The 26,888-nt window shown below is 39.0% G+C and overlaps 1 protein-coding gene across 1 annotated transcript in view; it reads left to right on the top strand.

Moving 5' to 3' along the window:
* Positions 1–26,888, top strand: part of glis3 (GLIS family zinc finger 3) — a 287,369-nt gene that overhangs the window by 6,696 nt on the left and 253,785 nt on the right. Inside the window, exon 3 of the mRNA XM_059026109.1 lies at positions 20,935–21,142. Coding sequence (XP_058882092.1) covers positions 20,935–21,142 — 208 coding nt within the window. The remainder of the gene's footprint in view (positions 1–20,934; positions 21,143–26,888) is intronic.

Raw genomic sequence — 26,888 nt, 5'->3', positions numbered from 1 at the left:
CAATCCTTGCCCAGAACAACTGGAAGCTGCTAGAGACTGGAAAATGCTGGCAGATGTTGGTCAACGGCTTATTTTTCCACCTGAGATTGCCATCACTAACCTTCGACCAAATATTGTCTTGTGGTCTGGATCAGCACACCTTGTTCACCTGGTAGAGTTAACAGTGCCATGGGAGGATGCTGTAGATGAGGCGCATGAGAGGAAGAAACTGCGGTATGCTCAACTAGCCTCTGAAGCGGAACAGCGAGGATGGAGAGTCCGGGTTTATCCAGTGGAGGTGGGTTGTTGAGGATTTGTGGCACACTCTACAACCGTTTTTTCAGAGACGTCGGATTCAGTGGTCAAGAGTTGCGTCGCAACCCTACTTAGCTCAAGCCAGACGGTTGTCATGCTGATGCGCTGGGGAGACCGCACTGTGGTGATTCCCAGAGCCAGCATCACAGCCGTTGTGTGTGCTGATGCGCTAGGGAGGCAATAAGCTGATCCCTGGAGCCAGCATTACACGTCAGCCATCAACACCAGACAGAAGGATATCTACATCATCATATGGAAGGAAACGCAAATGGATGGAGACACAGATGGATCACATTATTTTACTGTAAAGCTACATCTTAGTTGGTGCTTATCTTGGCGAGAGCCGAGTTCAAATCTACTCTCGTGTAATGGAAATCATAAAAATCGCATACCAGCCTTTCTTGACAAATAATTACTTCCTTGTGACAGAAATACAATGATTCTTGGTTGTAAATCTCCCTCCCGACCTGTGAGGCCGCGAAGCAGCGAGAACAGAGTTCCCTGGACGGGCTGGCCTGACAGTTCTTTCCCAGGGTTCAAGGGAAGTCAGTCAGCTAGAAATGGGGCGGGACTCCGTTGCAATAACGCATTGACCCGGAAGGGAAACGATGTGGCTGCCGCAGATTGGAGCGGCAGTTGCACTCTTTTACCAAGGGGTCATGTGTAACAGCATAAAAGGAGACGGAGAATCGCAATCGGTTCCTTCGCATTGGTTTGTATTGCTAGAACCGAGAAGCACTGTGAGAGACCCCAAAAGCAATTGTATTGTGAGTGTTGTCTTTTGTTTGTTTGTAATTGTCTGGTCTTGTACGTTACCAGACAGCTAACACAGTTCCGGAGCTCTCGCCAAGGGCCAGCACTAAGCCGGAACAGCACCACACCAATTGTCACTAAATAAACTCTATCAACCACCACGAGCACTACTGCATACTGCACGCACCCAGGACTGGTGACCGTGTCTGTATTACTGTGGGGCGGATATTATTGTTTATTAGTTGGGATTGCAACCCTGTTGTTATTTACCCTGTGCAGTAAACATTGTTGTGTATTGCTGGGGGATTATTGTTTAGGTCACCAGACCTGGAATATAAAATAAAAACGTTTCCAAACCGGATTACAATTATCTCTGTCTGCTTCTTTAACACACTGCATCACTCCTGCACCTGTTTCCACTCAGCCACATTTGCCACATTCCTCTATCTACTTCATTCTTTTTCTGAACAGTGCAAATAAGCTCATAATCAGCGAGAGGCTTGGCTTTCTTTGCGCTTATATAGGCAGTGTTAATGAGACGCCTCAACTGTTTACGTTGATTTTCTGACAGCCAGAATACCTCTGCCAATCGACGTGTCTTTTATTACAGTTCTGTAATAAAGTTCTGTACACTCCTTATGTCATCTGCTGTCATTGTGCTAAGAGGGTATTTTCTACACACAACACAAAACATTCTCTGGCTCCAGCACTGTCAATTTTCTTTTTCAGCAGCAGGGACTTCCTCTGTATCTAACCAACTGAAGGTATTTTTCTAATGCATCTGAAATGTGCGTCTGCGTTTATTCTTCTCATATATTTTGTCATAGTCTTTTCGGTTGCAAGCTGTATCGGTCTTTTCTTTTAAAACCGTATCACAACAGGCTGTTCATTTTGTACAGTTTAACAGTTGAATTTGTTTTTTGTACGTTATTTGTTTCTTCTCTTCTTCTTTCTTACCAAGTCATGCAGTGTTTTTAGCAGAGCTTTCCTGAATCATTTTCTTGATTTAAATATTTTTCCAATATTATAACAGCAAGAGAACATTCAAAGAGGAGGTTAAATGTCTAAGAGACACAAATGGCAAAATCATAGATGAAGAAAAAAAAAATAGCAAATATATTAAATGATTACTTTTCACAGGTTTTTACAAAGGAAGACACGGACAACATGCCCGACATGTCGACCTGTTCCTATCCAATTTTAAATAACTTTAGCATAACAGAGGCAGAAGTGTTAAAGGGACTAGGAGCTCTTAAAATAAACAAATCCCCTGGGTCAGATGAGATCCTCCCAATAGTACTCAAAGAAATGAAAGAAGATCCACAAAAAGGGAGACAAAACCGAACCAGGTAACTACAGACCAATAAGCCTGACTTCTAATATATGTAAACTTATGGAAACTGTAATAAGATCTAAAATGGAAAATTACCTATATGGTAACAATATCCTGGGAGAGCCAGCATGGTTTTAGGAAAGGGAGATCATGTCTAACTAACCTACTTGACTTTTTTGAGGACACAACATTGAAAATGGATCATTGCAAAGCATACAACATGGTTTATTTTGATTTCCAGAAAGCTTTTGACAAAGTCCCGCGTAAAAGATTAATTCTCAAACTGAATGCAGTAGGGATTCAAGGAAATGCATGCACATGGATTAGGGAGTGGTTAACATCTAGAAAACAGAAAGTACTGATTAGAGGAGAAACCTCAGAATGGAGCGAGGTAACCATTCCTAATCTACATTAATGATTTAGATTCTGGTATAGTAAGCAAACTCGTTAAATTTGCAGACGACACAAAAATAGGAGGAGTGGCAAACACTGTTGCAGCAGCAAAGGTCATTCAAAATGATCGAGACAGCATTCAGAACTGGGCAGACACATGCGAATGAAATTTAATAGAGAAAAGTGTAAAGTATTGCATGCAGGCAATAAAATTGTGCATTATAAATATCATATGGGAGATACTGAAATTGAAGAAGGGAACTATGAATAAGACCTAGGAGTTTATGTTGACTCAGAAATCTCTTCATCTAGACAATGTGGGGAAGCTATAAAAAAGGCCAACAAGATGCTTGGATATATTGTGAGAAGTGTTGAATTTAAATCAAGGGAAGTAATGTTAAAACTCTACAATGTATTAGTAAGACCTCACCTAGAATATTGTGTTCAGTTCTGGTCACCTCGTTACAAAAAGGATATTGCTGCTCTAGAAAGAGTGCAAAGAAGAGCAACCAGAATTATCCCAGGTTTAAAAGGCATGTCATATGCAGACAGGCTAAAAGAATTGAATCTATTCAGTCTTGAACAAAGAAGACTACGCGGCGATCTGATTCAAACATTCAAAATCCTAAAAGGTATAGACAATGTCAACCCGGGGGACGACTTTGACTTGAAAAAAGAAAAAAGGACCAGGGGTCATAAATGGAGATTAGATAAAGGGGCATTCAGAACAGAAAATAGGAGGCACTTTTTTACACAGAGAATTGTGAGTGTCTGGAACCAACTCCCCAGTAATGTTGTTGAAGCTGACACCCTGGGATCCTTCAAGAAGCTGCTTGATGAGATTCTGGGATCAATAAGCTACTAACAACCAAACGAGCAAGATGGGCTGAATGGCCTCCTCTCGTTTGTAAACTAGGGCTCTGGTGGTTGCAGTTTTAGCTTGCCTATTATATATTATTAACTAATAGTTAACAGAAAATAAATAATGTACATTAACATGTTTGTTAGCTATGTGTTAACAGTTAATAAACAAAAAAAACGGCCCTTAAAATAAAGTGTGACCGAAAACAGAAAATAATGATTAGAGGGGAAACTTCAAAATGGAGCGTGGTAACCAGTCGAGTACCAGAGGAATCAGTGTTAGGTCCTCTGCTCTTCCTAATCTACATTAATGACTTAGATTCCGGTATAGCAAGCAAACTCGTTAAATTTGCAGACGACACAATAATAGGAGGAGTGGCAAACACTGCTGCAGTATGTGCTCAGGGTTGACTGCTGGCTCTGTAGCGACAGCTCCTGGGTGCTCATTCTGTAACACAAAACACAAACGTAACAAAACAGCAAACAATACAGGCTCTGGCCATCTGTTTACGTTGTCAGCACAAGGCGCCGTACTGACGTAGCTGCTTCCCCTTTGTACCCACAAACTCCTCCCTGCAAACAACAGGCTAAAAGAATTGAATCTATTCAGTCTTGAACAAAGAAGACTATGCAGTGATCTGATTCAAACATTCAAAATCCTAAAAGGTATAGACAGTGTCGACCCAGAGGACTTTTTTGACCTGAAAAAAGAAACGAGGACCAAGGACCACAAATGGAGATTAGATAAAGGGGCATTCAGAACAGAAAATATGAGGCACTTTTTTACACAGAGAATTGTGAGGGTCTGGAACCATCTCCCCAGTAATGTTGTTGAAGCTGACACCCTGGAATCCTTCAAGAAGCTGCTTGATGAGATTCTGGGATCAATAAGCTACTAACAACATTCAGCACCTGTAACGTGTGTATCCTAGCAACGTGCTGACATTCTTTATTATTATTATTATTATTATTATTTATTTCTTAGCAGACGCCCTTATCCAGAGCGACTTACAATTGTTACAAGATATCACATTATTTTTACATACAATTACCCATTTATACAGTTGGGTTTTTACTGGAGCAATCTAGGTAAAGTACCTTGCTCAAGGGTACAGCAGCAGTGTCACCCACCGGGGATTGAACCCACGACCCTCCGGTCAAGAGTACAGAGCCCTAACCACTACTCCACACTTATCTACCATAATAGCACTAAAAGAAGCGCACTCAAGGTTTTAATGCAAACCGGCAACAGGAGACTTCAAACTGGGTTCTAATTTGATGCATCGATTCACCGATATGTAATCGAAGCTCGGGAAATTTAAGGAAAGATGATCAATAATCGATGCATCACTACTGACAACAAATCATTCTTGAATGCATTTCAAGTTCAGTAATCTGTATCCATGCAGTTGTCCAATTAGTGTTCCATGTCTTGCATTAAATACAGCACCATGTCTAGTCCATCAGATTGATGCTTTCACCAATACAGTCTTGTACTTTTCAAGTACTGTCTAAGTGTTCTAATGCTTTTAACAATTCTACCCAAATGCGCTAAACATTGCAACATTTCCTTATGGATCAGGCCTAATCCAAAATAGAATCAGATTTTGTTTACTACATCAGCCATGCGTGACAGTCTCTCTTGATTTGTGAATTTTTGCTTGTGCTAGGAAATGTTGCATTAGTCTGCGTGATGTTCTGAAGCCTGATAAAATGCAGTTTTGTTTCCGCTTTCTCGAGATAATTATCACATTTTAACATAATAATTATTTAGTTAATGTAACAATTGTCACGTTTTAATGTAATAAGTATTTAGTTCTAATGTTATATGTGCTGATTTTTGTTTTTGCTCTACATGGCAGCTATACACTTCCATAATATTGTTTATGACCACAATTTAAATTAACCACACAGCCACACAGAGGACATTGAAAAAAAAAGTTAGGCAGCTTTAGTTTTTCACCAAAAGTAGGGGGCAAACCATATATGACCATGTGGAAGGGTGTGGGAATTCATTGACACAGGAGACAGAAGGTTGGAGTTGAAAACACCACTCGGGTGCACTGTTTTATTTTTACCAGCAGGTGGCACTGTGGTTCCGCTGTTCCCCTATACCAACGATGGTAAAGAGGGTTACGGTCCAAGCACTCGCAGGTGCCTACAATAATAATCCAAAAGAGAAGGTACAAAGGAAAAGAGAAAATAAAACACTGTTAACAAAACTACAAAATAAAGTTGCTGCGCTCTGCAGCATCCCCAGCCGTCGCTATTCATGTGTTTCTTTTTTCTTTTTCTTTTTGTTTATACTTTGTGGTGTTGCCCAGAATCTCATAACATGTGCCCCTTGGGTACGTAACTACTGATCTCTTGTTTTATTTTGTTTTCGTCTTTCTACGTTTTCGAACAGGGCTCCCGCTGTCTGTCTTACTAGATGGGTGGGACTGAAGCAACAACAAAGTGTCATTTTTATAGGCCTAGCAACCCCCCAAGACCCACCTCCCAACCACTTAGAGAGAGGGAGAGATGGCACACCCTCACCCAACCTCTCTGTGTCTCTGCCATGATTGACGGGCGGATCTTCCTGCCGAACCATGCATGCGTCAGACAGCCAGCACAGACCTCGCCCTGTTACAGACCACCATAGCATTTGTATGGGCAGAATGTTTGTTTTTTTAAATAGTTTGTTGTTTGCTTTTGTAGTTTGTCAATCAGCAAATTAATTAAAAAAAATACATTGTTTGTTAATACAGTACACACACTGCCCTACTGAGAAAGAAGTAGAACAAATTGCTATCTGTGTCAAAAAAGTGTTCCTTTTAAGCGAAGTTCCTGTTCATTTAGGCGGAGCATTACAATGGGAAAATTCAGTTTTACAACAAGGTTGTTCACGAAGCCGAGGTGTTCCTGTAAGCGGAGACTACTGTACTTATTTTTCCCTCTCTATTTGGAACAGGAGGTGCTATAGCAAATAGCTAGGCAATTCAGAGTTATTAAGATATGTAACCAAAACCATGGTACAATCGCTAATATTACTTAAAAATATTTTTTTGTAAATCTAGTTTTATTGCCAAAATATATTAAAACATTTAATGTATTTTCTAATTATTAGTTTGCATGTGTAAATTCCTCTAGATTTGTAGAATGTTTGCTGAAAGTGAAACTTAAGGCAGTTGGTATGTGCTTAGCATCATGCTCTAGGTAAATTAGCTATGAAGATTTCCCAAAGCTCTGTACTCCATCAATGAAGCTTGGATGCAAATAACTTCTCATAAATCTTTTCTACCTATCTAGAATATTATATTATGTCCTGCTTAGCAGTAAATATTAAAGTAATATGCAGAGCCAAATTGAAGGTAATGTGCTTTTTTTTGTTCTCTTTTTATAAATGTAATATACCAGTATTTTTTTTGTCTTGTCTTGACAAGGCCTTGCCCATCTTTTAAATGTTGCTGTTCAGTTTACTGCAGGGACAAAATGTAAATGTGGCAGCCTTAAAAAGTGTGTATTTCCAGTAGAATCAGAAAGATTGCTTCCTCACTTCCCCTGATAACAGAGAGGTGGGGAAGTGTGTGCAGGAAAAAAAATAAAAAGCTCTCTCTTTGCAATAAGTGTCTTTTTCTGTCACAGCTGATGTGAGGCAGTGATACGTGGTGTAACAAAAGAATCACACCGAACGTAGCATTGCCTGTTTTACACAGAATATTCATCTCGTTTGTGAAATTCGACTCCTATTGCAGGTACTTTTTTAAAAAATTCATATGTATATACTTACATATCAGTGAACAGAAAAGTTTTTGGTATATTAATGCAGACAGTCTATACATTACCGGGACCTGAAAACTTATCAGTTCATCTCAGCCTGACAAATTCTCTGCAGTGTTCGCACTAGGCCGTGTCATTGCGCCAATGCCCCCCTGAAATAAAAAATGTCCTGCTGAAATTCTCTTAACGCGCCCGTGTGTCCCCCTTCCCAGACCAGACACAATAACAATACGCAGTATATTAATGAATTTTGTATTACCGTGACATGTCTGACGACAGGCTAATCTTTTTTACTTGTGTTTTTTTTTTTTTTTTTTTTTTAATTTAGTCCTCGCCAATTTTTTACCCCAGTTTTTCTCCCCAATTTAGCATGCCCAATTATTATCTGTATCCCCGGCTCACCGCTCGCAACCCCCCGCCGACTCGAGAAACGGAGGCTGGAACACGCGTCCTCCGAAACGTGCTCCTGCCAAGCCGTCATTTTTCGCACTGCAGATCCACAGCAATGCCACCAGACCTATAGTGCCGGAGAACAACACAGATCTGGCGGCTCCGCTGCAGAGCCACAGGTGCCCTATCGGCCACAGGGGTCGCTAATGCGCGGTGAGCCGTGGATTCCCCTGCCGACCTAAGCCCTCCCTACCCGGGCAGCGCTCAGCCAATTGTGCGCCGCCCCCTAGGAACTCCCGGTCACGGTCGGCTGTGACATAGCCTGGATTCGAACCTGCGATCTCCAGGCTATAGGGCACATTCTGCACTCCGCGCGGAGCGCCTTTACTGTATGCGCCACTCGGTAGCCCCCTACACTTGCATTTTCATAATTAAACTCCCGTGTTTTTATTCTCCAGTCCAGTAGAATGCACTCACACCCTCCCTGGTTACAGGCAGTTTCACAGTAAAGCCTGGACGACATCAGGCTTGTTAACAACGTGGCCCGGTGCAAATAGTATCCCTGTTAAAAACCCCACCATTACTTCTGGAAGAGTAAGTAATCAGCTTCGGCAGTGACTTTTGAAATGCAGGCTATTATATTTGTGCTTAAAAATACTGTGTGCAGTAGATTTGCGAAACGAAAACCGCATCATTGACTAAAAAAAAAAAAAAAAAAGTAGCCTACGGTAACGTTATAAAATATGTGAAATTTGTAATATATATATATATATATATATATATATATATATATATATATATATATATATATATATAATATCAAATTTCACATATTTTATAATATATATATACACAGTGTATGTGATTTTATACAGCACTGTATATACATCTTGCACTGAGAAAACGCCACTGGAATCGGAATAAAGAAAATTATTATGTAATACAGTTCATGTGCAGTCACGGTTTTGGTAAGTAGCATTTTCAAAACCATATCATTATGTGCAGTATTAAAATAAGTTTAAAAATATAGCAAATCCACAAAACCAATGAAATATATTGTCTATTTGACATTTTATTTTTAGTGTTGTAACACGGGCCATCGTTTAACCTTGAACAAAATTAAATACAGTACCTGAAGCAGATATACGCGTTTATCATATTATCAACAACACGAATGTGTGTTGTAAAAATAAATAAAGCAAATAAAACTGTCCAAAATATTTACTTGGGGGCTAAGAATGAAACATGTAAACAAAAAAAATGCAATTTTTTATATGGAAATTGTCAAAATAAAGGGGAAGCTGGAAGGTAAGAATTTACCAGTCAGAAAAATGACATTTTAATACTACGACTATTAAACTGTATAGTAATGTGGTTTCTTCTAGCAGTTTTCAAACTGGGGTACACGCGAAAAAAGTTCTGAAATGGCAGACAACGCATTTATTTAGTACCACTTGCCAATCTATTGCAGACTTTTATCATGTAATCAACGTTTAGTCGCTAACACCAGACTGACGAGCTGTGACAGAGCGTTCAGTGCACACACGACTAATTTACATATTAAATATGTACGTTTTAAATAAGCCCTGTTGTTTAAATGTCATATAAACAGTTGGTCTGTCTGAGATAAAAAAAAAAATACATATTTTAAAAAAACTAAAAGCCTAGTCTATAAACTTTAATCGGGCCATTGAAAAAAATAAATATCGCTTTGCAGGCAATAACGCACACAGGAAATAAAATGAGTTAACATTTTATTTCCTGTGTGCGTTCGTGCCTGCAAAGCGATATTTATTTTTTTCAATGGCCCGATTAAAGTTTATTGTAACTTAAGTACTACATTTCAAAATACAGAATGTATGGCCAATTAGAAACCAAAGTATTGCCATGCGTTACGTCTGATGTGAGAGTTAAGAGTTTTTAGCTTTCAATCCAGTGAAAAAATATGGATTGTTGGCTCAATACTAGAACATTAGTAGCAAAGGGCGATCAAGACGAAATACCGTTAGAGATTAAAAACGCCAAAAATGTCTTGCGACTGAAGCTCTTTCTAATTTCCCTGCCATCATCAGTGATTTGTGTGGTAACAAGCAGGGACATCCATCACATACTAGGTAAGCGTATTATTATTGCTTTTTAATTAGTATCAGTACTGTACGTTTAAATCACCAAGAATTTAAAAATGCCAATAATATGTTTTTGTAATGAGGTCAGCTGTAGAGATGCGTGGACAGTGAACTTTTCTTTGCCTTCTTTATTGTAATTTTGTTATCAATAAAAATACATGATTGCCATTTGCTATCATGGAATAGTCCTATGTTATTTTTGAGTGATTTGAGGCTAGCACGGAGGCTTCGTTGATTTTAATTAATTAATATTTACAATAAAATGATGATGTTTCCAACAACTAGAAACCTGTCTGAGGGACTATTTTAGGCAAAAGTAAATATAATATATATTTTTTCTTTTATAACTCCTTAACTTTTATAATTGTATCCATCAGGTATAGGTATAGACAATGTCAACCCAGGGGACTACTGAAATTGAAGAAGGGAACTATGAAAAAGACCAAGGAGTTTATGTTGACTTAGAAATATCTTCATCTAGACAATGTGGGGAAGCTATAAAAAAGGCCAACAAGATGCTTGGATATATTGTGAGAAGTGTTGAATTTAAATCAAGGGAAGTAATGTTAAAACTCTACAATGCATTAGTAAGACCTCACCTAGAATATTGTGTTCAGTTCTGGTCACCTCGTTACAAAAAGGATATTGCTGTTCTAGAAAGAGTGCAAAGAAGAGCAACCAGAATTATCCCGGGTTTAAAAGGCATGTCGTATGCAGACAGGCTAAAAGAATTGAATCTATTCAGTCTTGAACAAAGAAGACTATGCAGTGATCTGATTCAAACATTCAAAATCCTAAAAGGTATAGACAGTGTCGACTCAGAAGACTTTTTTGACCTGAAAAAAGAAACAAGGACCAAGGATCACAAATGGAGATTAGATAAAGGGGCATTCAGAACAGAAAATAGGAGGCACTTTTTTACACAGAGAATTGTGAGTGTCTGGAACCAACTCCCCAGTAATGTTGTTGAAGCTGACACCCTGGGATCCTTCAAGAAGCTGCTTGATGAGATTCTGAGATCAATAAGCTACTAACAACCAAACGAGCAAGATGGGCTGAATGGCCTCCTCTCGTTTGTAAACTTTCTTATGTTCTTATGTTCTTATGTCCATCACACACTCCAAGGCTTGTGCGTTTTGTTGTATCATGTTATTGTACAGACCTTTTTTCTGTTTTCATTTTATGACTGTCTCAGTGGACTACATTTTTTGGAAAGGGGTACGCAGCTTTAAAAGATTGAAAACCCCTGTTCTTTTTTTTTTTTTTTTTTTAATTTAGTCGTCGCCAATTATTTTACCCCGGTTTTCACCCCAATTTAGCATGCCCAATTATTATCTGTATCCCCGGCTCACCGCTCGCAACCCCCCCGCCGACTCGAGAAACGGAGGCTGGAACACGCGTCCTCCGAAACGTGCTCCTGCCAAGCCGTCATTTTTCGCACTGCAGATCCACAGCAATGCCACCAGACCTATAGTGCCGGAGGACAACACAGATCTGGCGGCTCCGCTGCAGAGCCACAGGTGCCCTATCGGCCACAGGGGTCGCTAATGCGCGGTGAGCCGTGGATTCCCCTGCCGACCTAAGCCCTCCCTACCCGGGCAGCGCTCAGCCAATTGTGCGCCGCCCCCTAGGAACTCCCGGTCACGGTCGGCTGTGACATAGCCTGGATTCGAACCTGTGATCTCCAGGCTATAGGGCACATCCTGCACTCCGCGCGGAGTGCCTTTACTGGATGCACCACTCGGGAGCCCCGAAAACCCCTGTTCTAATGTGATTTGGTACAATTAATATCCTCTACTCAGTGATACACCAGCATCACTGTGACACATAAGAACATAAGAACATAAGAACATAAGAAAGTTTACAAACGAGAGGAGGCCATTCAGCCCATCTTGCTCATTTGGTTGTTAGTAGCTTATTGATCCCAGAATCTCATCAAGCAGCTTCTTGAAGGATCCCAGGGTGTTGGCTTCAACAACATTACTGGGAAGTTGGTTCCAGACCCTCACAATTCTCTGTGTAAAAAAGTGCCTCCTATTTTCTGTTCTGAATGCCCCTTTAATCTCCATTTGTGACCCCTGGTCCTTGTTTCTTTTTTCCGGTCAAAAAAGTCCCCTGGTTCGACATTCATGGGGTTTCCATGTGGGTCAATTTACACGTGAAATGGCGATGTGCGTGCACGTTTGGGAGAATGACTCGTGTAAATCAGGTTTGTGGCCGAAAAAAACGGCCAAAGAGAGGGATAGGGTAAATCTCATTTACTCGTGTAATTGATGAAACACACAGGAAAACCACGCCCAGTTTCGCATGGAAACCCGCATTTCAAGTGTAAATGTTAAAGAGCATGTTTATCCTTAACTATAAATATTGCAAGGGATCAGGTCAGTTGTTACTGTGGATTCCAAGAAGGCAGAAAGTAGTGGCTGATGGGCGATTTTATGGTGATTTTATTATTGTTTTTTGCTGTGTCTGGTCTGTCATGTTGTATATATTTTGTGGGATTTACAGTTCTGTATAAAACCACTTACCACAAACTGCGTTTTGCATTTGTTAAAGTATTAAAGCAGCTGTTTGAGAATACCCTTGCTTTAAAAACTATGCTAAAGTTAAACACGAAGAGCAAGTGAGCTGCTTAACTGAATTAATTATCGTCCTTTTTTTGGTCCCAGCTATGCCCAAAAACAACACGCGTCCACGTTAATAAATATCGTTTGTGAACTGGATGTCATAAGCCAGCTCGATCGCCCCCAAAACAGCGCAACAATATCCAAGTTGTTGATGCCCTCAGAACTGACCAAATAAAATTGCAAATGAACGTATTGATTGTGTTTTATTTGTTTGCATCATTAATATTTAACACAGCAGTAAATCCAACACAACTTAAAAGAAAGGAGAGCATCTCTGAATTTGGTCAAGAGCAGTAAAGCACATTATTAACCAAGCAGGCACAGGGTATTTTGCTTTATTACAGCAGCTTAGATTCACTTGTGTACCAGTTCTCTGCGCATGGAAACCACATTTTCACAACTCTTTATGGTTTTATATTTATTTACACAGAATTATACAGAAAAAACTCCAGCATTTGCTATTAAATTGTTTGAACCAACTGCTCAAACACAATGTTCAGTCAGTTTATTATTCACCTTACTGCATTTCAAATTAAAATTGTATATTATCTTATCAGTTTCCTTTAAAAGGGTATCCATTATACTCATATACTCAAACTGTTTCATTGCTAAAAAAAAAAAAAAAAAATCTTTTAAAATATTTGATCAATGGGGGCTCCCGAGTGGCGCATCCAGTAAAAGCACTCGATAGAGTGCAGGATGCGCTCTATAGCCTGGACGTCGCCGGTTCGAGTCCAGGCTATTCCACAGCCGACCGTGGACGGGAGCTCCGAGGGGGCGGCGCTCAATTGGCCGAGCGTCGCCCGGGGGGAGGGAGGGTTAGGTCGGCCAGGGTGTCCTCGGCTCACTGCGCACCAGCGACCCCTGTAGTCTGGCTGGGCGCCTGCGGGCTTGCCTGTAAGCTGCCCAGAGCTGCGTTGTCCTCCGACGCTGTAGCTCTGAGGCGGCTGCACGGTGAGTCTGCAGAGTGTAAAGAAGCGGACGGCTGACGGCACACGCTTCGGAGGACAGCGTGCGTTCATCTTCATCAGTCAGCGCAGGGGTGGTAGCGGTGAGCTGATCCTAAAAATAATTGGGCATTTCAAATTGGGGAGAAAATAATAATAAAAAAAACTGATTGGCAACGACTAAATTTAAAAAAAAATAATAATTTGATCAATGATCATTGAAATTTAAGTTGTTAGCTAGCCACTTTGCAACAGCATTGGTAATACAGGGTGTCCCACTGAAAGTAGTCCAGTAAGTATTACAACGTACACATAAATAATAGTACATAAATAATCACATGATGGAGTAGGCACAGACATGTACAAGAATCCTCTTTATTACAAACTTGGTTTATACAGGAATGTCACTCCCAACATGGACATGGACTGAATGCCGTACATACGTGGCTACTTTCAGTGGAACACCCTGTATGGTACTGACATGATGTAGCTTGATGCACAGGCTTGCAGAGATCCTGAATTAAAATAAAAAATGAAACTGACGGGTTGAACTGTTGTTCTGTTGTTTCTGCCTGTAGCAGAATAACTGCTAGAAAGAGTATTTTGAGAAGGGAAGGCGTGTTTATAGCATGCAGGTTGTACAGTAGACTAGATGCATTCTGTGATACTGGAACTAATAGATACAAGTAACAGTATTTCTATTCAATGAACTGTTAGAAAGTAAAAACAAAACAAAACAAAAAAACTTCCCATATAAGTCCTTTGCTTTTAGTGCTTTGCTCCATAATGCAGTACTGTGACTAACTTTCTATTGAAACGACGATTGCAGTTATTGCGTTGCACGTATATTAATAGTGTCACTGGGAATTAATTATGGTATGCTGAGAGGGTCAAGACAGAAGGCGATTAAGATGTGTTAAAAAAATTAATCTAAAAATAAAATGTACACATTTAAAAGAACCTAACTGAGATGAATTAGCCCTACTTTTTAAGTTTCTTTAGTATAAAGGCAGTCACTTTGAGGTATGGTCTTTTTACACAGCTGTATTCTATGATTCTCAAAAGTTCCTTTGCTGGTGGTGATGTTCTCTCTCTTAAAAAACAGCTTCAGCTTGGTAGGTTCTTACTGGTTGACCTCAGAGGGCGGTTGTTAATTATCACAGATGCAATAGACAGACAATCACAGGCAGTTTAGAGGATTGACTAATTAGTAAAGTGTTGTGGGAAAACAAGTTTCATGACTGGATTTATTTAATTATTTCACATTATGGGGACTGTTAACTTTTCAAAATGTAGTTAGTTCGACAGGATTTGCACCATAGGTGTATTACTATTTGTGGGGTTAGCAGTACAAGGCGTTTGCTGTTGATAAATAAAAACAGTGTGTAGAATACAGTTTTGAGTCATTGAGAACAGGTTATTTTATTTTTTCTTTGCTGTTCAAAAGCAGCTACTTTTAAGTTTTAATCAATATCATCGAATAGCTTTATCTCCTGTAGTATAAAGGCCGTGGTTAAGACATCACTCCACATAAATCAGTTCTGGCACGGCTGGAACCTGAGTGCAGGAATTGGAGTATTTACAGGGGCTGAGTCATTCAAAGTGGGCTTATTCCTACCTCTTATTCACATTGTCATGGTGCTGACCATTGGAAGGTGAATAGGACCTTTTTTTGTTAGGACAACAAAGACCCTGGAAAATTCCAATTAATTAGCACGCCTGGGCCTAATGAAAGAATAAACCTGAAAAGAGGAATGCCTTTAGCTTTGAGAGCAGTGCAAGCAAATAGGGACAATGCAGGTTTGAAATATTTGTGGCTGTTTGTATAATTTTCCCAGGCTTTGCCTCCAGTGACTAGGGCTAATAGGAGGGCAGAAGGTTTTGTTTGGGTCATGATGTAATAAAGTTGCAGCGTATAAATACCCAAATAGGACTTATTTAAAGAATAACATTGAATTCTAAAGTCAGTGTAATTAGAACTTTTAGAGTAACGCGCTAACAGTGCAGTAAAGCTGTATACTTGGCTCAGAAGATTAAGTAGTCATTGTTGTGACAGAATACTAATGTACAAGCATTTTGTGTGAGTTTACATTGCAGGTTTTTAATAATAGAGTATAATAATTTCAAACAGTCAATTACCAAACATGGATCAGTTTTGTTTGTTTTGTTGTTACTAAACAAACATAACAGAAAAAATGTTAAGTATCAAACAACAAAAACTATGATAACTAACTGCAATTACTTTATGCTGTGTAAAGTGCCAACACTCATCTTCATCATGGTAATTAATCTAAACAGAAACACAACAGAGAAGAACACAATATATATTGTTTAAGCGATCGTGCCTGTTGATGAAGGCTCTACCGTGCGTTAATTGACCGCGACAGGAGTCATATGTCCCAAGCAGAAGGCGAAGGCGCTAACGAAAGTCAAGGTCAGCTACCACATGGTAGACCCTTCATCAAGAGGGCACTAATGCTATTAAAAAAAGATTTTTCTTTAAAAAAACCCACTTTAAAACCTACATTTATCTTGAAATTTGTAATGATTCGTGAGGTACCCTTCCACTTAGAAAAGTTTCAGGAAAGTAGGCATAAACAATCACACATATAATTAGAGAAAACATTTCTTTATGAAACAAATAACTTGTCAGAACTGCTTATTGTTTATTTGAACAGTGCCATATATTTGAATGGAGCAATATTATTGAACTGTTCGTGTCTCGGTTTGTTGTTGTTGAAAGATGGTGTGTCTGAGCTCCAGTCGAACTAACAGGCTGTGATTGGCTGACTCAGCAGTTGCAGCTACAGAATTGGTTGCTTTTGTCAGTGCAAAGTATCGATTGACTGGTTTTGGTGGATAATAAAATACATTTGGACCAGCTGTGTCTTTGTTTAGTATTTACTGTCCACTAGATGTGAACTACGCTTAAAAATACAGCAAGTCAAAATGAAAATGCGCGGATTGATTTTGATTCACAGGTGATGCGGTGGCGTTCCAGCAGGCATCTACTGTGTATTAATGCCTGCTATATATGGAAGCTGATTGGCTGATGGCACTGAATAGTTTTCTAATGTAGAATAAGTGAGAAGTAAAAAATAAAATAACAGGGATATATGTTCTAATCTAAGGATGTCAATGGTCCTGTTGTAGGCGAGTACCCAGGGTCTGGAAAGTATGGGGATGATTTCAGAGAATACTACTGAGATTGAAATGTCAAGTACATACTTTGAGAGGTATTTCAGCCCCTTAGAGGTGCACAACAATAAACTGGTGATATGAAAGACCCAGTAAACCTGAGGTTAGACACAAAAAGTTATGTTTGTATATGTCAATTAGAACCTCAGCGAGCTGTCTCGCACAATGAAGTAGTGGATTCCAGTTTAAGCATCAATCACAGATTCTTGTCTTAGTTTTGAGGTTCATGTTTTGTCAGTGATTTAAGTCTTCTTTCTACTACCTACGAGTTCACTTTTTAGAGAAGGACGCTGAGGTTTTGATCCATGCTGTTGTAACATTGCATATTGATTACTGTAATGCATTGTTGATTGGGCTGCCTTCTCACCTGGTGAATCTGTACAATTGGTCAAAAATGCAGCTGCATGGATATTGACTGGTACTAAAAGGACTGAGCATATTACACCTGCTTTGGAAAATTTGCACTGACTGCTCATTTTGTATTGCATTTAAAATCTTCCTCTTGACTAATAAGACTGTTCGGAGAATAGGGCCTACATATTTATCTGAATTGCTGCATCCCTATATCCCTAGTGGCCTACGTACTTGCTTGCACAAATATCATGCGCAAAGTTGCGACATATGTACGAAAATGAAATAAATGCCTGGTGCATCTCGAAAGATGCTCATGCGCACATTCGTAAGTGGAAATTCACAGCAAGATGCTCCAGGGAATATGCAGATAAGTCATTAGCATCTCATTGACCTCCGAGATGCTCCTGATTACATATGCAGACCAGGTGCGCCTGTGCATAATGATATGTACTAAAGTGAGCATCTAATCGCTCCATTACTTGCACATGCTTAACTTAGCGCCTCTTGGGACTTGGCATAAATGATATGATGGGGATGGAAAATTCACTGTATTTTCTAAAAGAAATTCATGAATGACAATCAAAACGTTTTGTAAAACTTTAAAATGTATGTTGACACATTTATTATTATTATTATTATTATTATTATTATTATTATTATTATTATTATTATTATTATTTATTATTTATTTCTTAGCAGCCACCCTTATAAGAACATAAGAAAGTTTACAAACGAGAGGAGGCCATTCAGCCCATCTTGCTCATTTGGTTGTTAGTAGCTTATTGATCCCAGAATCTCATCAAGCAGCTTCTTGAAGGATCCCAGGGTGTCAGCTTCAACAACATTACTGGGGAGTTGGTTCTAGACCCTCACAATTCTCTGTGTAAAAAAGTGCCTCCTATTTTCTCCATTTGTGACCCCTGGTCCTTGTTTCTTTTTACAGGTCAAAAAAGTCCCCTGGGTCGACATTGTCAATACCTTTTAGAATTTTGAATGCTTGAATCAGATCACCGCGCAGTCTTCTTTGTTCAAGACTGAATAGATTCAATTATTTTAGCCTGTCTGCATACGACATGCCTTTTAAACCCGGGATAATTCTGGTTGCTCTTTTTGCACTCTTTCTAGAGCAGCAATATCTTTTTGTAACGAGGTGACCAGAACTGAACACAATATTCTAGGTGAGGTCTTACTAATGCATTGTAAAGTTTTAACATTACTTCCCTTGATTTAAATTCAACACTTCTCACAATATATCCAAGCATCTTGTTGGCCTTTTTTATAGCTTCCCCACATTGTCTAGATGAAGATATTTCTGAGTCAACATAAACTCCTAGGTCTTTTTCATAGTTCCCTTCTTCAATTTCAGTATCTCCTATATGATATTTATAATGCACATTTTTATTGCTTGCATGCAATACTTTACACTTTTCTCTATTAAATTTAATTTGCCATGTGTCTGCCCAATTCAGAATGCTGTCTAGATCATTTTGAATGACCTCTGCTGCTGCAACAGTGTTTGCCATTCCTCCTATTTTTGTGTCGTCTGCAAATTTAACGAGTTTGCTTACTATACCAGAATCTAAATCATTAATGTAGATTAGGAATAGCAGAGGCCCTAATACTGATCCTTGTGGTACACCACTGGTTACCTCGCTCCATTTTGAGGTTTCTCCTCTAATCAGTACTTTCTGTTTTCTACATGTTAACCACTCCCTAATCCATGTGCATGCATTTCCTTGAATCCCTACTGCATTCAGTTTGAGAATTAATCTTTTATGCGGGACTTTGTCAAAAGCTTTCTGGAAATCAAAATAAACCATGTTGTATGCTTTGCAGTTATCCATTTTCAATGTTGCATCCTCAAAAAAGTCAAGTAGGTTAGTTAGACACGATCTCCCTTTCCTAAAACCATGCTGACTGTCTCCCAGGATATTGTTACCATATAGGTCATTTTCCATTTTGGATCTTATTACAGTTTCCATAAGTTTACATATAATAGAAGTCAGGCTTATTGGTCTGTAGTTACCTGGTTCGGTTTTGTCTCCCTTTTTGGGGATCGGTATTACGTTTGCTATTTTTCAGTCTGTCGGTACAACCCCTGTGTCAAGAGACTGTTGCATGATCTTGGATAGCGGTTTGTAAATAACTTCTTTCATTTCTTTGAGTACTATTGGGAGGATCTCATCGGGGCCAGCGGATTTGTTTATTTTAAGAGCTCTTAGTCCCTTTAACACTTCTGCCTCTGTCATGCTAAAGTTATTTAAAATTGGATAGGAACAGGTCGACATGTCAGGCATGTTGTCCGTGTCCTCCTTTGTAAAAACCTGTGAAAAGTAATCATTTAATATATTTGCTATTTTTTTTTCTTCGTCTATGATTTTGCCATTTGTGTCTCTTAGACATTTAACCTCCACTTTGAATGTTCTCTTGCTGTTATAATATTGGAAAAACATTTTGGAATTGGTTTTAGCCCCCTTAGCAATATTGATTTCTATCTCTCTCTTGGCCTTTCTAACTTCCTTTTTGACTTGTGTTTGCAGTTCCAAGTACTCTTTCTGTGTACTTTGTTTTTGGCAGTTATTTGTCATTTCCACCATTTCAATTTCATCCATCGTGCCCCCCATCGGGTTTTTCCATTTTATATGGGGGATGTTGAAATCCTCCATTAGTATGGCTTCTCCTTTTCTACATGCATTCTACATCCAATTATTATTTTTATCCCGGTTCACCGCTGCAACCCCCAGGCGACTCGAGGAAGGAGGCTGAAACATGCATCCTCCGAAGCGCGTTCCTGCGAATTTTTTGCACTGCGGATCCACAGCAAAGCCACCAAACCTAGTGCCGGAGGACAACACAGATCTGAATGGCTCCACTGCAGACCCGCAGGCGCCCTATCAGCCGCAGGGGTCGCTGGTGCACGGTGAACCATGGATTGCCCTGCCATGGCTAAGCCCTCCCTACCCGGGTGGCGCTCGACCAATTGTGTGCTGCCCCCTAGGAACCCCCGGTCATGGTCGGCAATGACATAGCCTGGATTAGAACCTGCGATCTCCAGGCTATAAGGTGCCTTTACTGGATGCGCCCCCCAAAGAGCAGTGTTTTAATATTGTACATTTAGTCATTCTTTACATTTAAACAATTGCATATTAGTTTACTCAGGACAAATATGTTTTGTATCATTAACTGCAATGAAACAGTTTGTGTCATTATCTAAAAAAGGCATGAATTGTCGACTGATGAGAGCTATCAATTAAGCATTGAACTTGGTGGTTTTTTTGTGAATAAGACTGACTGTTAAAGAAAAATTTGTTGACGTTGGTGTTTTGTAACTGAACTATATCCCGTTAAGAGATGATATTAAAGGGTACATAAGGACCTTTTTATTTTATTGTGTTCCCATGTGTTGCTACAACTGTTTGCATAAGGTGTGTGTATTGTTTTAATTTATTTTTTTTACAATTTGACCACTTTTTTTAACTTTTAAATTGCATTCCCTGCCTCAAGATGGCTTCCCATGTACCTGCATGGACCTCTCAGAACTACATATCCCATCATCCTCCTGCTCACATATGTAACTGAGATGGATTTACCAGTGAGCAGGAAGATTTTTATAGGCAGAAAAACGGCTCCTCATTTGAAAAATGGATTGTCAGATCATTATATATTCCACCAAAAAGAAAGTGTCTGAATAACTAATGAACCAAACTAGCAGATAGATTCAATCGGAGGGAAAAACAGAGGTGCAAAAAATAAATGGTCGAAATAATGGCGTATAACACTATCCTCCAGCGGATCTCCTTTGAAAATAACCCCCATTATTTCTTTATTTCATGGCTAATTTATTACTTATAATATCATAATTTGACATTTGTAATAATAACATCACTTTCTTACAGGAAGCCTTGGCTATGGCCCACAGTGCAAAGCCATTGGGAAAAGCAGCTACAACAACTTAGTGGTCACAAGCAGCCCCATGATGGTCCAAAGATTAGGGCCTATTTCTCCTGTTTCCAGCCAGGTGACAGCTGCAGGAAATGACCTCAGCCCCAGCCTCCAGCAGCCCATGAATCCTCCCAATCTTGTCATCCCACACTCAGGTGCAAGGTATGGTGACACATTTTAAATATCTTAATTATATCTAATGGACAAAAAAAACCCTATGGGTGTTATTCATACAGACTCAACATACTGAACAAATGTTAACATCACAACAATAGCCTGGGGGATGCAGCTGCCCCCCACAGTTTAGGATTATATATGCATATGCTGTGGGGTCTATTTTGATTATCTAAACAGATCCACCACTGTTTAAATCATTAAAATAGACACTTGTATGTGTGAGTCGACTTGTCTCCTCAATTTCAGCACCTCATATCTCAGTAATCATTCCAGATCCAGACTTCACGTGAAACAGTTTTGTCACCCGCATAACCTCAAGCTTTTGGAATATTGTTGCCATAGTTTGGTTTTTAGATCATGGAGACTTTGTGATGTTTGGTTTATTTTTGAAGTGCAACTCTATCCTGTGATATTTCCAGTCAATTCCACTTATCTTTATCATCCCAAAAATGTATTGTGTGGAAGACTCATTTGCTTCAGGTTGCTGTGGGATCTTTAACACTGCAAATCTGTTTTTATTGACCAGATTTCAGAATCACTGGTTAAAGTAACACTGTATATTGGATAGGCTCATGGCTAGGATAAAGCTGTGAAGGTGAAATAATGCTTAAAAATGAATCTGCTTCTGTTTAATTAGTAAAAAGAAATAATATATTGTATAAACTTTCAAGCCATTTATAGGAAAGTGTTTTACTTCATGGTTTATTTCATGTTACTGGTTAATCCCACTCCAAAGCTTTAAAAACATTTCTTAACTCTGATCCTCTCATTAGAAGTGGAACCTTCACAGGTCCTTTTATTATTTTGCTTTTTAAAAAAAAAAAAAAAAAACTAGACTTCAGTTTACTTTAACTCTGTGGAAGCAAATTTGTCCTGCCACAATACTGTTTGATAGAAGTAATGAACCCCCACATAACAGCAAATAGTTTCTACTTAGGCAGATGTAATAAAGATATACAAACCCTTACTAATGATGATACGGTGTCCTTGGAGAAAGATATTTCTATAGGAGAAATTAAGGATGCTATTTAATGGAATTACCAGATGGTAAAGCTCCTGGAGCTGATGGTTTTACACCTGCATTTTATAAAATTAAAAAATAAATATTATATCTGTATCTATTAAATACATTTAAATATGTATTTATAAAAGCCTCCCTAATACCGTGTACATGACTTTCATCTCCTGTAACAGGGGAGATCTGTGCTGACTATCTGGTGTGTCCGTGGTTCTTTAGGAAGTGGGCAGCAGTCTCGCAAGATCCGCCTGTCAGTCATGGCGATGACACAGAGAGGTGGGGAAGAGGGTGTGTTGGCTTTCCCTCTCTCTGAGTGGCTGAGAGGCGGGCCTTGGGGGATTGCTCGGCCCATAAGTACTGCGCTTGGTTATGCATTCGGGTGGCCGTGATTGGGAATACACAGAGACGCTGGCAGAAGACCCCAGTGTAAACAAGGACCAGGCAAGCCCAGCTGAGGGAGACAGTCTGCCTAATTTAAAAGTAAAATAAATAATTACGTACCCGAGGGGACGTGTGTAGTTATACGGGGAACACTGGCCACCCCAGTGTAAAGAAATAGCTGAGCATAGGTCGGAGGCCTGTACTGACCGGCTTAGCGGCAGTGGGCGCACTGCGTAAGCAGCACTTTTTGTTTTGTAGTTTTTATTACTGTGTTTTATTTTCCTTTTTCATTTTGCCTTTTGTTTTCATTATTATTTTGAGCACCTGTGAGTGTGCCAGCTTTTAACTATTACCAGTACTGGTATTCCTGTGGTCCTGTGTACCGTTGCCGGTACTCAGGCCATGGACAGCAGCGCCCTCTGCAGGCTAAAAGAAAAAAAAAACAGCTAAAATAATAAAACTCGGCACCAGTGCGGTGTTTTCAAATAAAACTTCTGTCTCCCGTGTGTGTCAGTGAATTGACCACCACCCTTCCACATCTCCTTAATTAATAAAAAAGATAAGGATCCTCTAGAATGTTCTATAGACCTATTTCCTTAACTAAGAACATAAGAAAGTTTACACACGAGAGGAGGCCATTCGGCCCATCTTGCTCGTTTGGTTGTTAGTAGCTTATTGATCCCAGAATCTCATCAAGCAGCTTCTTGAAGGATCCCAGGGTGTCAGCTTCAACAACATTACTGGGGAGTTGGTTCCAGACCCTCACAATTCTCTGTGTAAAAAAGTGCCTCCTATTTTCTGTTCTGAATGCCCCTTTATCTAATCTCCATTTGTGACCCCTGGTCCTTGTTTCTTTTTTCAGGTCAAAAAAGTCCCTTGGGTCGACATTGTCAATACCTTTTATAATTCTGAATGCTTGAATCGGATTGCCGCGTAGTATTCTTTGTTCAGGACTGAATAGATTCAATTATTTTAGCCTGTCTGCATACGACATGTGTTTTAAACCCGGGATAATTCTGTTCGCTCTTCTTTGCACTCTTTCTAGAGCAGCACTATCCTTTTTGTAACGAGGTGACCAGAACTGAACACAATATTCTAGGTGAGGTCTTACTAATGCATTGTAAAGCTTTAACATTACTTCCCTTGATTTAAATTCAACACTTTTCACAATATATCCGAGCATCTTGTTGGCCTTTTTTATAGTTTCCCCACATTGTCTAAATGAAGACATTTCTGAGTCAACATAAACTTCTATTTCTTTTTCATAGATTCCTTCTTCAGTTTCAGTATCTCCCATATGATATTTGTAATGCACATTTTTATTGCCTCAGCATCAAAATTGGGTTAGTTTCCATGCAGCTTTTCATAAAAAAATCCATGCTTGTTCACAAAGAATTACACCAGACAGTGGAGTTAGTGCCACGGGATCATTCTTGCACAAACCAGGACCACATTGCATTATCCAAAGGTGTGTCATCTGCCGTTCGCAGTGATTTTTGTTTCATTGCATTCACTGATTTTTTTGTTTTCATTGCATGCTACATTTTGCATAAATGCTTGAAGCTGTTTTTTTTTAATGTAAGAAACTATGCTTTTACCAATTCCAAAATTGTCCGCAATCTTGCTTTGACTGTCATCATGATCAATTCGTTCAAGAATTGTCAGGTTTTTTTTCAGGGTTAGCTGAATTATCTTTCGTTTCGATGCAGCCATTGTAATTTAAATCTTGTTTTTATGATATACTGTATATTAAAATACTGTGTTTACTAGCACTGAACTAAAGTAGCTTTACCTTTTGTAGTTAATACAGGTTTTGCGCATGTACACTACGTTTCACAGATAATTAGTGCTGTAACTAATCTCTGATTGGCTGAAGCTACTTATAGGGCCTACAGAATCTCAGGGGACATCAACGTTGTTCGGATTTTTGATCAGTCTGGATTATTGACGTTCGGATTTACGACGTTTTACTGTATATACACTTTGCAAAATAAAATTATATAAAATTATATTGTAAATAGTGTTGTCTGTAATTTATTGTAAATCTTTAATGGCAAACCTGATGCTCCTTTGAAAGCCTACGTAGGTGTGTTCCAGCAGGGCGGCGGGTGTAAAAAGGTCCCGAGCATACACCTCAGGACTGCTACAAGGCCATAACAAGCGCCCTGCCACATATGGTTAATCTGAATATGACTCCATTAATTACAAAATTCTATAAAAATGGAAGGTTGGAATTCTTTACCCATTTCATACACATTGTCAATGTTTATTTACTCAAATACTTTCATCATTTTCCAAATATGGAAAGATTGTAAATTAAGGATAAAAATATATATGTTATTTCTTTCTGTTAAAAGGGGAGAACTGTCACTTCCAAACCCCTACTGGCATATCATATGAGAAATGTTAAAGACTGGATGCTCCCATCTTTTCTATAAAGAGCCTAGCGTTTACATTTGACAGCCAAAGGAAATTACTTTAAAATATATGAATGCATGGCCCCCCTCTACATGTCAGCCACCTGTTAATGTTTACAATGGCCCATTGTTTTTTTTTTAATAAAAGTATTAAACTATTCCAGGACAGAGAACAAAAGCAATTATGTTGGCACTGGTATATGGAGGAATCCAACATTTAAAATAGGGAAAAATATACTATAGTAGTCTCCGGCTAAGAGAACACCCCTCGGGAAGCAAGCAATGTGTTCTTATAGCCAAAGTGTTCTTTAAGACGGAGTTAGCCACAAGACACAATATGAATCAATCAATCAATAAATAAATAAATAAATAAATAAATACATATGTATTACTTGTCATGACACATGTGCATCAACATATGAAGTGAACTGAATAAGTAAAAGCAAAACAAAACAAAAAAGAAAAAGTGTATGTTCATAAACTATAATAATAAAGTAACAGACAAACTAACGTTAATAAAACTAAAGCAAAACAACATGATCAAAAAGCTTAAATTGCCATGTACTATGAAATTAGCTGCCGGGTGTGTTTCGGGCTATCACAATGGCAGATGGCAATGGCAAAAATAATGGGCATTACTTGGGGTTAATTTAACAATAATATAAACTAACTGTCAAACTAAATTAACACAGCACCCCTACACATGTTACAAAATGTAGAAGCAATATACAAGACATGAACATTATTGGACAGAATGGTGAAGCAACTCAACAGAATGGGAAACACCAAATTCCTCGGCTACTTGTGTCTGATTTTCAGGTTTTTTTCAAGATCTCGAACAATTTCCAACTTTGTGTAGCAAGAGAAACAGTGCCGCATTTTGTCATTTGTTTACATGCCATTTTGTAGCGATAAGGTGCACTCGTGGTAGTTAGAATACAAAACAATTCAATGATATGACAGCAGTTCTGGAAAATTTATAAACCAATCAGTGTCCCTCAAGACACTCTTGCGATGACAAGTCAGTCGCTTTTTTACAAACAGTACTGTATCCATTGTTAACGAATCACTATCAGTGCCAAAAGGATGTTCTTTTAAGCGAAGTTCCTGTTCCTTTAGCCGGAGCATTTACAATGGGAAATGTCTGTTTCACCACAAGGGTGTCCCCTTAGGCAAAGTGTTCTCTTAGGAGGTGTTCCTATACACAGAGACTACTGATCATTCAAAATGATCTAGACAGCATCCAGAACTAGGTAGACACATGGCAAATTACATTTAATAGAAAAAAGTATAATGTACTGCACGCAGGCAATACAAATGTCCATTATAAATACCATATGGGAGAAACTGAAATTGAAGAAGGAATCTATGAAAAAATCTAGGAGTTTATATTGACTCAGAAATGTCTTCATCTAGACAATGTGGGGAAGCAATAAAAAAGGCCAACAAAATGCTTGGATATATAGTAAAAAGTGTTGAATTTAAGTCAAGGGAAGTAATGTTAAAAATTTACAATGCATTAGTAAGACCTAATGTAGAATATTGTGTTCATTTCTGGTCACCTCGCTACAAAAAGGATATTACTGCTCTAGAAAGAGTGCAAGAAGAGCGACCAGAATTATTCCTGGTTTAAAAAGCATGTCATGTGCAGACAGGCTAAAATAATTGAATCTGTTCAGTCTTGAACAAAGAAGACCTATGTGGTGATCTGATTCAAGTATTCAGAATTCTAAAAGGCATTGACAATGCTGACCCAGGGGACTTTTTCGACCTAAAAAAGAAACAAGGACCAGGGGTCACAAATGGAGATTAGATAAAGGGGCATTCAGAACAGAAAATAGGAGGCACTTTTTTACACAGAGAATCGTGGGAACCTGGAACCAGCTCCCCAGTAATGTTGTTGAAGCTGACACCC

This window comes from Acipenser ruthenus, chromosome 1 (genome assembly GCF_902713425.1).
Source record: "Acipenser ruthenus chromosome 1, fAciRut3.2 maternal haplotype, whole genome shotgun sequence".
Taxonomy (NCBI): Eukaryota; Metazoa; Chordata; class Actinopteri; order Acipenseriformes; family Acipenseridae; genus Acipenser; species Acipenser ruthenus.
The sequence above is the reverse complement of the archived record's forward strand: the minus strand, read 5'-3'. Positions and strand labels throughout refer to the sequence as shown.